Source organism: Xiphophorus couchianus, chromosome 8, assembly GCF_001444195.1.
Source record: "Xiphophorus couchianus chromosome 8, X_couchianus-1.0, whole genome shotgun sequence".
Classification (NCBI taxonomy): Eukaryota; Metazoa; Chordata; class Actinopteri; order Cyprinodontiformes; family Poeciliidae; genus Xiphophorus; species Xiphophorus couchianus.
This window is the reverse complement of record NC_040235.1, coordinates 20,089,719-20,101,907: the sequence shown is the minus strand read 5'-3', so window position 1 is coordinate 20,101,907 and position 12,189 is coordinate 20,089,719. Positions and strand designations below refer to the sequence as shown.

At 37.9% G+C, this 12,189-nt stretch overlaps 1 protein-coding gene across 1 annotated transcript in view; it reads right to left on the bottom strand.

Annotated features, from left to right (window-relative positions):
- The window catches only part of col27a1a (collagen, type XXVII, alpha 1a), a 79,861-nt gene that overhangs the window by 25,246 nt on the left and 42,426 nt on the right, over nucleotides 1-12,189 (bottom strand). The window contains exons 13-20 of the mRNA XM_028026532.1: nucleotides 9,143-9,196; nucleotides 7,288-7,332; nucleotides 4,553-4,606; nucleotides 4,149-4,193; nucleotides 2,088-2,141; nucleotides 1,631-1,684; nucleotides 177-230; nucleotides 33-86 (exon numbers count right to left, since the gene is read on the bottom strand). Coding sequence (XP_027882333.1) covers nucleotides 33-86; nucleotides 177-230; nucleotides 1,631-1,684; nucleotides 2,088-2,141; nucleotides 4,149-4,193; nucleotides 4,553-4,606; nucleotides 7,288-7,332; nucleotides 9,143-9,196 — 414 coding nt within the window. The remainder of the gene's footprint in view (nucleotides 1-32; nucleotides 87-176; nucleotides 231-1,630; nucleotides 1,685-2,087; nucleotides 2,142-4,148; nucleotides 4,194-4,552; nucleotides 4,607-7,287; nucleotides 7,333-9,142; nucleotides 9,197-12,189) is intronic.

Here is a 12,189-nt window from a genome sequence, read left to right as displayed (position 1 = left end):
GCTGAGCATGTCAAGTGGACGGTTTAACTCACCTTTGGTCCTTCGATGCCGTTTTCTCCCGGTGGTCCCATGTCACCAGGGAAACCCTGTTACCAACGATAAGAGAACGGACATCTTTTTTGTTTCAGAATAATCATAACAATCCCCAACGGAGCAATCAAGGTGCAAACACAAACCTCAGGGCCTGGTGGTCCAGGTGCTCCATCAGGACCTTTCTCTCCTAGTTTCCCCTATTAAAACAGTAGCAGAATGTAATGAAATATTTTTGTGCCGGCATTGTGCTCATGCTCAAATGTGAAGTGCTAAAACTTTAATTTTATGCGTTTCCTTTTATCCATATGCATACTGCATGACAGAGATACTAGGTGTGCTCAGTTGTCCACCAGATGACCAGGTTTATATTTGAAATGAATTTCCAAGGCCTTAAAAAGAGCAACAGGTCCATAGCATCACTGATCCTCTACCACAGTGGTTCTCAAACTGTTTTCAGTGATGTACCCCCTTAAAAATATATTTTTAGTCAAGTACCCCCTGACACGGTCTGTTTCTTTGCTTTGTTTTGTTCAGCATCATTGCTGAGAAGGAGGCCTCACATAAATATGTGGATGCAAAGGGTAGCAGCTGCTCCAAGACTTATTATGAGGAGCCTACTGATTTTTTAAAGATATTTTGAAAAGCTTCACGTACCCCCTGCAGTACCTCCACGTACCCCCAGGGGTACGCGTACCCCCATTTGAGAACCACTGCTCTACCATACTTAACAGTAAGCATGAGGTAATGGGGCTCCAGGTGAGTTTTTACACCAAACTCAGATGGAACCCCGTTTGATCTAACACACTTCTAGATAAAGTCTCAATATAGTTTATGTCAGTTTGTAATGACTGGAGAGAAAATGTTTCCTTTTTTCCCAATAAGCCTCCCAAATACACAAGCACAAAAATATTCTCAGCCCTGGCAGAAATAGATTTCAAATTATTCAACTTGGAAGTTTGTTTCTTGAGACAGACATTAATCATAAATGGCAAAAGATGTACATGGAGTACACTTTACTTCAAATATCAGTTTTTAGTCACATTTGATTAAAAATGGCAGGTAAATGACCAGCCTTGTTCATGTTTCCACTGGCATGGTGATAATTTATCCATCAAGATCATCTTTAGCTACCTCCACAGATTTTCTATGAGACTCAAGTCTGACTGGGGCTCTTAAAATGCTCAGGAAACTCATGAATAACAAATTTATAGTTCCTAAGCATGATCACCAACTTAAAAGAAGTGAAGTAAAAATTTAAAAGGCGCTTTAGTTACATTTAACTTTAAGGAATTGTTGGATCAGGTCAGATTAAAATGAAAGGCTTTTTTTTTAAACGAAATATTATCAGGTGTATCCAATAAAAAAAAGAACAAAAAAACCCCTACTTTTAAGTTTTAACAGTAAACTTGCAGCACTTAAAAAGAATAAGTACAAAAAAGGACTTTTTACACCAGAAATCACATCAAGAGATTAAGTCATGTTAGCTGATCTAACTTTAAGCCTTTAGTCTTAAAGGCTTAAAGTTAGATCAAAAGTGTTATGTAAACATTTTACATATTAAAGTAATCTTTGTGAGTGCAGTCCGATCAGATCTAACCTGTGGTCCTGGTTTCCCACGAATGCCTGGTAAACCTGGAGCTCCTTGGATACCCTAACCAGGGCAAATAATACATATTAAACAAATAGTATCCAAAAAAAACTCCTAAACAAAACACTTGATTCCTCTTTAAGGAAACAGACATTAGACATGCATGATTTTGCTCCCTACTCTGTATCTCTTGAGGCCACTTAGGTCTCTGTTGCACTAGATTTTACTTACACACAGAGAGACAAATGTGAAAGACTGACATAAGAGTTTCCATAAGGTGGACAGCAGACATCTGGCTAAGTCATTTTGTGGAGGCAGCAGCGCAACAACGGTTGTGTAACAAGGGATATGCATGATTGAAAGCAAGTGTGCACAGAAAGGCCTAATGAGGTTTAGTCAGTGGGGGGCTTTGTGAGGACGATGTGAGAGGATTTCCACTGTAAAATGTGCTACAGAAGTTGCCTACCTTATCTCCTTTGAACCCAATCTCCCCCTGCTGTCCAGGAATCCCAACGTCGCCCTGATATGCAGAGAACGATGCAAATGCACAGAGGACAACGGATGGATTTTGGACGAAAAAAAAAAAAAGAGAGAAAAGTGGAAGAAAAACATTAGGGAAGGGGGCGTAACACTCTACCTTATAAATACTCTACTTTTTTTCCAACATCCAAAATAAATTAGTGCCCTATAAATTGTAACTGTCAATGCACAATGAATGTAGTTCAATGGATAAGCCAAGGATTTCATGTGGTGTCAATCTGTCTGATAACACTCGCTTCGTTCCACTGCACCATGTGTTTCAGAGAGTGAGTCAGATTTCAGAATTGAGAATTGCAGCAATTTGCTCATTTTAGCTCCACTCTGAACTGAGACAACCAAAATGAAAGGTTTCTATTGCTGGTGGAAGACACGTTTTGAAATCTGTTTGGCTTTCCTCATTTTCTGATTAAACTATAGATTGTTTTCTGAATCTTAGTCAAACGAACTTGGAATGCTAGCAAATCCTTTGTGCAATTCAACTGAACTCCTTTCCATTCAACATTTGTAAAGTTATAAGAAATGTAATCTCAAAAAAACTATAAATTGGCTATTAAGAAAGCCTTTTTTTATGCAAACGTATTAGACCATGATGAGTCACTTCATAATATTTTCCATCTCTAATGTGACACACATCCTTTATCATTCAACTTAAAAACAAACAAATCTGTAGTTGGGGAGGGGAGACACAAAATAACTGTGACAACTGTTATCCATAACTGCTAAAAGGACAGACAAACAATGATCCAAGAAGCTGCCAAGAGGCCCACAGTAACACTGAAGGAACTGCAGGATTTTCTGATTAGTACTGTTTTTGTTCTATGTGACAACAATCTACTGAATTCAACATTTGTCTGGACAAAGGAGCAGAAGTGAAAGACAGAACCCTTTGCATTGAAACACCTGGTCTTGGCTGTTTCTCAAAACGTCATGCAACAACAGGCTAAATGGGCTGATGAAACCAAACTGTAACTTAACTCCAAAAGGAAAGTTCTGGTCAAAAACAACAGTGAGCATCAGCAAATAAGCAAAATATACAATATGAGACACAGAGGTGGCAGCATCATGCTGTGAAATTAGGTTTCCTTAGACTGAACTAGACTTTCTGACAAGGTGGACTCAATTGTAAGCAGTTCTAAATAGGCTGATAAGTTTTTTTCAAACCTGTTTTCCCTCAAACAGACATGTTTGTTGCTAGTCCAGTTGAACAGGATAAAGTATAAATTCATATTATGTCACATTACGTGTGTAGAAAGTATTTTATGCTCTTTGATTTTTCTGTTACAATAATATGGCATTTTAACAAAGTGTGCGCCTTTTAAACCACTCCAGGGCCAAATTCAGTTCAAAACAATCCAGTTCTTTCCAATATAACTCCATCATACAGTTTCATTCAAATTCAAATACAAATGCATAAAACCCAATGGCTCCTAATTTCACTGCAGTACAATAGAGCTTGATTTGTGTTTTTTTTATGTTGTAATAATGTTATCTTTAAAATGTGCAGAAGCTTAAATTTTTTAAAAGCTGATTAGAACTATGGAGATTTTAAGAAGTGCGACTCGACTGATTGGAGAGCTCAACTGAACAGTCATTTTACAACAAGATGAAATTAACTATTAACCCCCATTTTGATAGCTTGTGTGTAATATGGTGCACACACAAGTCTCTTATTCTGTTTCAAAATGCTTCAGAATATGAAATGTTTCAAAAACTGATTCTTTAAATGGTTAATCACATTCAGTGTTCAAGTGTAAGATTTTTCACAAATGCAGATCAGAAAAATACTATGGCAGCCAGGTTTAAAGAAAACCTTCCAAGAGTCTTATTGTAACAATGTAAAAAATAACAATAAAAAGTCTGTTTTAGTAGTCAATTTCCAATTAAAATGTGCTTGATATCTAAAGGCTGGGTACATTTGAATACAAAGAGCACATAATAATCACATGCTGCATATAACACAGGCCAATAACAGGAATATTGAGATCACCTTATCACCTTTCAGTCCTGGTTCTCCAGAATTTCCGGGTACCCCCTGGAGAAAAGACCCACATGCAGATTAGAGTTGTAACATACACTTTGCTTACAGGACAACAGACAAGGAGTCAGTAGTCCGGGTCCTGGAGGTTTTAGATGTTTCCCTGCTTGAACACACCTGAATCATGGACTGGTCGTTAGCGTACCCTTGCAGAATGTCAGGTTGAGGAGACAAGTCAGCTATTTTATTCAGGTGTGTTGGAGCAAGGCTACACATGATACATGCATGACGTCTGCTTTCGAGGACCAGGGATGACCATCCTTGCGACTCCAACCATTCTTTTGCTTTATAGCACACATAAGGCTACCATTAACAAGCAATGCAAGAATGGACTTTCCGTCCATTTCAGAGATTACCTTGAGTCCAGTCGGTCCGGGAGGGCCCATTTCTCCCACTGGCCCCATATCACCCTAAAGCCAGAAAACAGAGGGGAAAAGACAATAACCGTTTAGTGATAACACATGCATAAAGTAGAGATATGTTCAAAAACATTCCTTTAACACTTACACAATGTGAACAGTATCTAATTTTGTTTATCAACTGCAAGAACAAAAATCATTGCTTCCAGATCATCCATACACTTATCACGCTGCAGAGAAGAATGCATGATAATATGCGAACATTCACAGGCCAAGATTATGATTCATCTCAAGCCTGAGATAAAGGAGTTTTGGCTGCGTGTGTCCAATGTTTGCCTCTTTGAATGGGGCTGTATCTCCATATGTGACAAAGTAGATTATTTAAGAATATGGCACCAAAAAAGTCCCCTAAAACAAATCAGATCCTTTGGCATCGAGACCTTAGATGGAGAAAAGCTTCTTCCTGGTTATTTGGGAACATCTAATGCAGAGGAATGATGTTATGAAGCAGTGATTTGAAAATGCATTTTTTTTTTTTAGCTTTTTCACATCTTGACACAATACAACCACTAGCTTAAATGCATTTAATTATTTCACAGATTTTAAGTCACAGACCAACACAGAGTAGCATATAGGGTAATATATTGTGAAGCAGAATAATAATAGGATACATGGTTTCCAATTTTTTTCACAAATAAAAATATAAAAAGTGCCGCATTTGTGACCAGTTTATATTTTGCAGATGCATTAACTCAGTCCAGTTACAACTGCAAGTCATTTGACTTTGACTAGACCAATAACATTCTTTGATTTGATCCCTTACTTTTAGTGTTGTTCTGGTTGACGGTGAAGCCCTATGCCGTCTCAAATCTTTTGTTACCAAGAACAGTTTTTCATTTTTTAGGATGGCTGTGTTTAGCTCCACACATCTCCTCATTGACTGAGCTTCACTGTCTCAGCATTCTGCAATATTTCATAGAAGGGATAGTGTGTACAGGAAGATGTGTAGCATTAATTTTCTGAAATAGATAATGTTCCACTTGCTTTTTGGTCTCATGAGACCAGAGCACCTCCTTCCATAAGTTCAAAAATGGTTTTCTTTTTGACACTATCCAATGTAGGCCAGATTTGTGGAGGGCCTATTAGCAGTGGTTCTGTATAGATCTACCTGTTAGAGTTACTATGGGAACTCTTGCCTGCTTCTCTGATTACAGCAATTATTGCCCAGTTTGCTAGTTTAGGAGGACCACCTTGTCCTGATAGGTTTGGAAGATGCCACACTCCATTTTTGGATGAGTTAAATAATGCCCCACTTCATGTCCAGCGCACTGTGCATCTGTAGTTGGTGCATTTCTTGTTCTTCAGAATATTATTTAGTTCATAATGTTCTCTGACAAACCTCTGAGGTCTTAAATTAAATTTCACAAAAGTGAACCTTCATGTCCAGTGACATGCTCATCCATGTCAACCCACAACCAACAGATATACCGAGAGATTTTGGAGAAACAATTCGCCATTATTGGAGTGTTGACTTTAGCTCCTGCACATCCTGCCCATATTCCCATATTCCCACATCCCCGCCCACGCCACATAGTGAGGAACACACCACCAACAAAGATACACCCAATTCGACTAGAACCAAACCAGACTTTAACTGACTAGAGTGAGACTTGGCAATGGAGAAGGGGCTTAATTAGCTGATCTTTGAAGGCATTTGTTTTAATGGGTTTTATCTAGTAAGGGTGGCTGAATAACGCATAGCATCTTTTTCACATTTTAGTTCTGAAAGCCTTTGGATACCGTGCTTCATGTTCCATTTCGCACTACTTTTTATTGATCTATCCATAAACCATTAAAGTTTGTGCCTGAAAAGGGAAAATATGTGGAAATTAAGGTGTAGAAACATTTTTTCAAAGAGCTGTGAATTGTAAGCTACAACAATAAGGCTCCTAAGTTTAAATTTAGGCCAGAACAACCTGTACAGCCAGGAAAAGAAAAAAAAACAGAAAGAAAAAGTTACTTTAAGGACATGGCCCAGAAATTACATTTCTGACACTTGTAATGAGAGACAAGGAGAGAAAACTTCTGTCTTTTGTGTTTGGAGTTGCGTAAACAAGAACAGCTGTCTAGACATTTTCAGCTTTCCTCAGTGGCCGGCCTTCATTTAAAGCTTTCAGCAATGACTCCCCAGAGGAAGGTGTTTGTATACTTAAATCATTTAAGTGTGGCTCATTGCTGCTGGTACGGCATGCAGTGGAGTCAGATGGGTGTAGAGGACATGAATGTGGAGTTGGAGCTATAATCAACCAGTCCCCCGATTACAGGCCTTCTACAACCGCTAGTGGCCTAGAATAGACCAGGAGGAGCGGCAGTGACAGCTCAGGATGGGACACAAAAAGAGAAACCAGTGAGACATTATAATCAGGTCCAATTATGTGGCTGTTGGGCTGGAGAGGCATTCAGGGTAAGGTGATGGGTGGGCAGCGGGCAGCTACTGGACGAAAATAGTTAATTTGAGCAGGATTCCTAAAAAGAAGATGATGCACTTTGAGAATTTTGTTCGATTCAACAAACCTTTGAGAACTGTCAACCCTGTACTCGTCGTTTACAATCAATCCTGGTTCTGTATTTCAAATATGTTCATGGCGACCTTCAGATTGTGGGCAGTTTATCACAAAAGTACCTGGTGGAGTAAAATGATGACGGGTTGAAATTGGGGGTGAACTACTCACAATTAATCCAGGGACTCCTTTGGGACCCGGGGCTCCTAGGTTACCCTAATCAGAGAGGAGGGGAAAGATGGAAGGAGCAGGAGAGGCACAAATGTTATTGGCATTTTAAAAAACAAAAAACAAACAAAAAAACATGTCCAGAAGAGTGGCTTAGTATTCACTGAAGCTTATGAGAGGCCTCTGTGTGCATGTATTAGTGTGTATGTTTGTGTTAAAGGTAAAGGCGGTGTGGCATGTGAGCCCCATCATCTCATTCTGGCTTTCTAAAATATTTAGGTTTGTTGTAGCTCAAAAGTTAAGAAGGATACTTTATGGTGGAATGTCACCATTTTTTGTAGTTTTGGTGCATCCTAAGCAAGACAAATAAATATGTTGACATGTCTGAGTCATAATTTTGTGTTCTATGGTTCCCTGTTTGACTCTTTGCATGTGCTGCACATCTGTGCTGTTCATCAATAAACCTTACATTTTAAATGGTGTTTTGAGAAATAATTGAATAGATTTGTGTGTGGGCGTGTGTGTGTGCGTGTGTATGCATATGTTCGAGTATGTGTATACATTATGTACATAAAATATGTGTTTATTTTGGCTGTGTGCTGTGTGAATTTTTTGATTTCATGTGTAGTATCTGTTTTTACTAGTTGCTACATAAATTTCCATTTTATGTCAACTGAATTTTCAGTTTTTCCAGCCTCAGCTAAACTAATATAAACCACTGATTATCACAGCTATAGATTTAACGTATTTATTTAATGTTATTATTTAAAAAGCAATCAAAAACCTAGAATCTAATCTTAAAACATAATTTAGAGTTTAATTATTGGCTTTCAAATTCTTATGATGCAGAGTATTTTACATTTTGATGTCTTTCTGCTTCAGGTTTACCAGAATTGCTTCCAAGTGGCTGAATGTGTTATTTTGTAACCACAGGGAAAAGCGTAGGAGCCTTTATTCGGCCAGGTGTCTGGCAGTGGGCAACAATAAACGGCGGAGGGGCAGCCCTGTCTTACTCTCTAAGCTCCTTGCATTAAATGGCCTTTGCAACAAAGGGATGAAATGATAAAAAAGTTTTGAAAGCATACAATTAAGTATGCCCAAGTATAACTTCATGATAGTAACTGGCCCTTTTCTAGTTGGATGACAATACTTATTCTCAGAAAAATACAGAGTAAGAACCTAATAAGACGAGGTATTAGAGGAAATCCCTGATCTAGAAGCCCAAACCATTAGGGGAGTGAAGCTGGTGTTTTTCTCTAAACATAAATGCACCTTATGTTCATTATTCAATTATAGGTGGGTCAAACTGCAAGTTTCTGGCAGGCTTGTATTTTTCCATTCAGGCAGAAGAAGTGTCACATTTGTAAAAAATTACAGTGAATATGCAAAAAATACTATTTGCATGTGATCTGGAACGGCTGCATTGATGAATTACATGCAATTACTCATACTGACATCTTATTACATCATTTGGTGTTTTTGGATATGAGGCTGTAAAAAAGGTCTACATGTGTGGTGGTGGACAGCTCACAGTAGTGAACGGAAAGGCCGTAACTGCAAACTGCTCACCACTTAACAGTGTGGGCTTTTTGAAAATGAAAGCCAACTTAAGTTATTTTCAACAGACCAAAAGCATGGGATGGAACTGAATACACTGGTAAAACTTGTCCAGGGTAACATCAAACAAGACAGAGACGACAAATGGGTAGAAAGCCACATCGTATAACCAGCAGCTAAAACACCAGGGAGAATGTGAGTCTGTGCGCGACTCAGAGCTAAACTCTCACTCTCAGCTTGTATGTGTACAAATGTGGACGGGAATGGTTTTACATGTGTAGTAGGTTAATGTGGAACATACTGGCTCTCCATCTGGTCCAGGTGGCCCTCTCTCCCCAAAGTCCCCTGGAAACCCCTGAGAAGAAAGAGAACAACTTCAATTCTATGAAACCATTAGGTATGTAAGAAATTAATTTGCTACCACTTGGTGGTGACAAAAACAAGCAATTTGGGTTGCTTAGATTGATAGCGTGACGCTTTTTTAAAAACTTGGACGCGAATTACACATCCAGCATTTTACAGATTGTTGTCAGCTTTTACAATAGTGCTTGATATTAGGTTAGGTTTTATATATTTTTTATGCTTAGTATTCGTAACTCAGTAACTTTTGTAAAACATATCAAGCAGTTAAAGGACTAGGTATTAGCTAAGTATGAAGGCATGGACAAATCTTTAGGCATTCCTGCTAAAGATGCGTAAAAGAAAAAGAAAGAAAAATAATATAAATTCTATTGGTGCATTTATTCAGTGACAAAAAAAAATAAATTGCATAATCATATGTATCTTGCTACGACTCACAGTAAGCAGGACAGTAGGGGAGGAGAAAAAAAAATCTCCAAATCTCAATGTTGGAGTACTGCGACAAAGAGTGGTGTCTCTGGGTCACCAAGTCTCCATAGCAACCATTAGATGATATCTGTATGCCAACCAGTTGTTCGGAAGGAAATACATTTTCTGTCCTAGCACACAAAAATGTAAACATGTGGAGTTTGCTTAATGCAACTGTGATTTTCGTTGGAACCGCGTGCATTGGTCAGAAGAGACTGACTGTACAGTACAAGTAACCCTTGACCTTCATTTTACACAATGGCTTGCTGCTAGTGAACACAAAGTAAATCATTTCGATCTCCATAGCCACGGTAGAGAATTAGAAATACCGCTTTAATAATAACAAAATCTTGCAATTCAAATTTAGAGCAAACATTTACCTATTTAATCTTTTTGCTGAACAAATAAAGCTCTGTTGCTGCAAATTAATTGTAATAATGTTACTAGATCAGTTGCTTAAAATGAGACTGTTATGGTCCTATTAAAAGCATTAAATCTATTAACTTTAGGGTGTGGGTAGCTTGCTGTTGGTAACTTTAAACTTTAGACGGGGAGAAAGTGAGCCAAGCGATTATTCTGTCCATTTAACAGTAATCGGGAGGCTAATCTAAGCTTTACAAAACATTGGTGCTGGAGCAGAGAGCAACCACATCTGCAAAAAGCCCTACTGCTAAGAGCTTTAGTACTGAGACGATTCAACACTCATAACGACTACTTTTCGCTATGCTGGCCTCAATGAATTGTTTTAACATGATAATTACTGTGACCTCCAGATAATGTCAGTTATTTCTGTCAGAGCGGAGATCCCTCAGATAAACTGAATGCATGTTTTATTTTAATCGCTGAGTCATCTTAGAAACACAGTCTCCCTACTAAATGTAGCTCTTTGTGTTTGGCATTTCAATTCGGAGCAAAATGAGTCAGGCAGAGTTTTTTTATTTCTTATTTAATTTAATAGAAGAGCAAAAAACGGGTCATTAAGACTATTCAAGAACCAACAAAGAAACATGAAAAATAGGCTCAGTGATTGGTCATCTTAAAGAGTAAAAGCAAGTGTCATGGAAATTAATTGTTGGTGATTTTTGTGTGACAAAGCAGACAGATGTGACGCAAATCTGCTTTTTTTTTGCCCGTATGCAATCCATTTTTGACTTTTTCTGTCAATCAGAACAGTGGATGTCCAATCTTTTCACCCAGGAAAAAAGTCTGATTTGAGCCACTTCCATATGTGCCATTAAATCAGATAGTTTGTTTCTGAGACACGTGGCATGCATTCAGAAGTGAAAAATTGCTGAAAACAATAACTATGAAATTATGAAAGAAGCGCATCACATTCCAGTCCCACCACTCCTGACTCTGAATACACATCCAAACAGACTTCTCTGCAGAAGTTTCAGTAAATGCCACAGAAAAGTCTGTTGCTATTAGTTGTGCTTCATGTTTATAAGCTCCTTTCGTCTTGTTATGATCTTGTGACAATACTGTCAGCTCCCATTGCTCAATAGGCTTTAAAACATATATGGCTGAACCCTTTGTTACTTCTGGAAACATTACGACATTGTGTGACATTTAAGTTCTTCTGCACATGTGAGTTGTAAATCACTCATGCAGAAGTTTGATTGTGGTCGCCTTTAATTAATAAAAAAAAGTAATTATTGGATTTTGGCAAAAAAAAAAATTAAAATAAATGAATAAATCAAGACTTGCTGTGTGAACAGAGCCTTAGTGACTCAAAAGCTCAAGAGCTTAGGTTCTTTTACTGGGGACATAAAAAGAGCTATTGCCATGTTGCAAAAATAATTCAAAACAAATTGTATACATCTCGGAATAGTTTAGTATTTTTAATTGAAGTTCTGTAAAACGTTTGAAAACTGTTATACTCAAATTTGCTTAAATTCCTCTTGTTTTGAAATAGCTAGTTATAGAAAGCTAAGGATGATCCAATAAATAGCTTAAACTTAAATGTTTACTGTTGTCTGGAATATTTCACATGATCTGTTCTCATTCAGGAAGACTTTCTACATCCATTCACTATGTAAACAGTTCCTGGCTTCCTTATAAATAACATGACAATAGTTTGAAAGGCCATGAGGTTCACTTAAACCACTAAGGTCTTTTTAGGGATTAGTTATTTCCAGACCCCACAGGTCAATTTTGTTCTTGACTCTAAGCTGCTCATTAATTACAGCCTCTATCATAGACTTGAGGCCCTGTTTGCACGAAGCCGATTTTCAGAGAAACCCAAAAATGTTTGTTACAATCCAGCTGCATGTTTACATGTCTCCAAGTGATCAGACGACAAGACGTTTTGAAACCAGGTCGGGGTAAAGGTTTTTGGGAAGTATTCTGGATTTGTCTGAAATTCAAATTCAAAAGCGTTATTTACAACAGGTCAGATATGAACTGCTTAAAACATCTAAAGATAATCTTACTTTAAAAATCCTGGAATAATTACTTTAAGGAAACCTTCTCCTTCATGTGACATAAAAAATACTTTTATTCAGTAACAACTTCAAACAG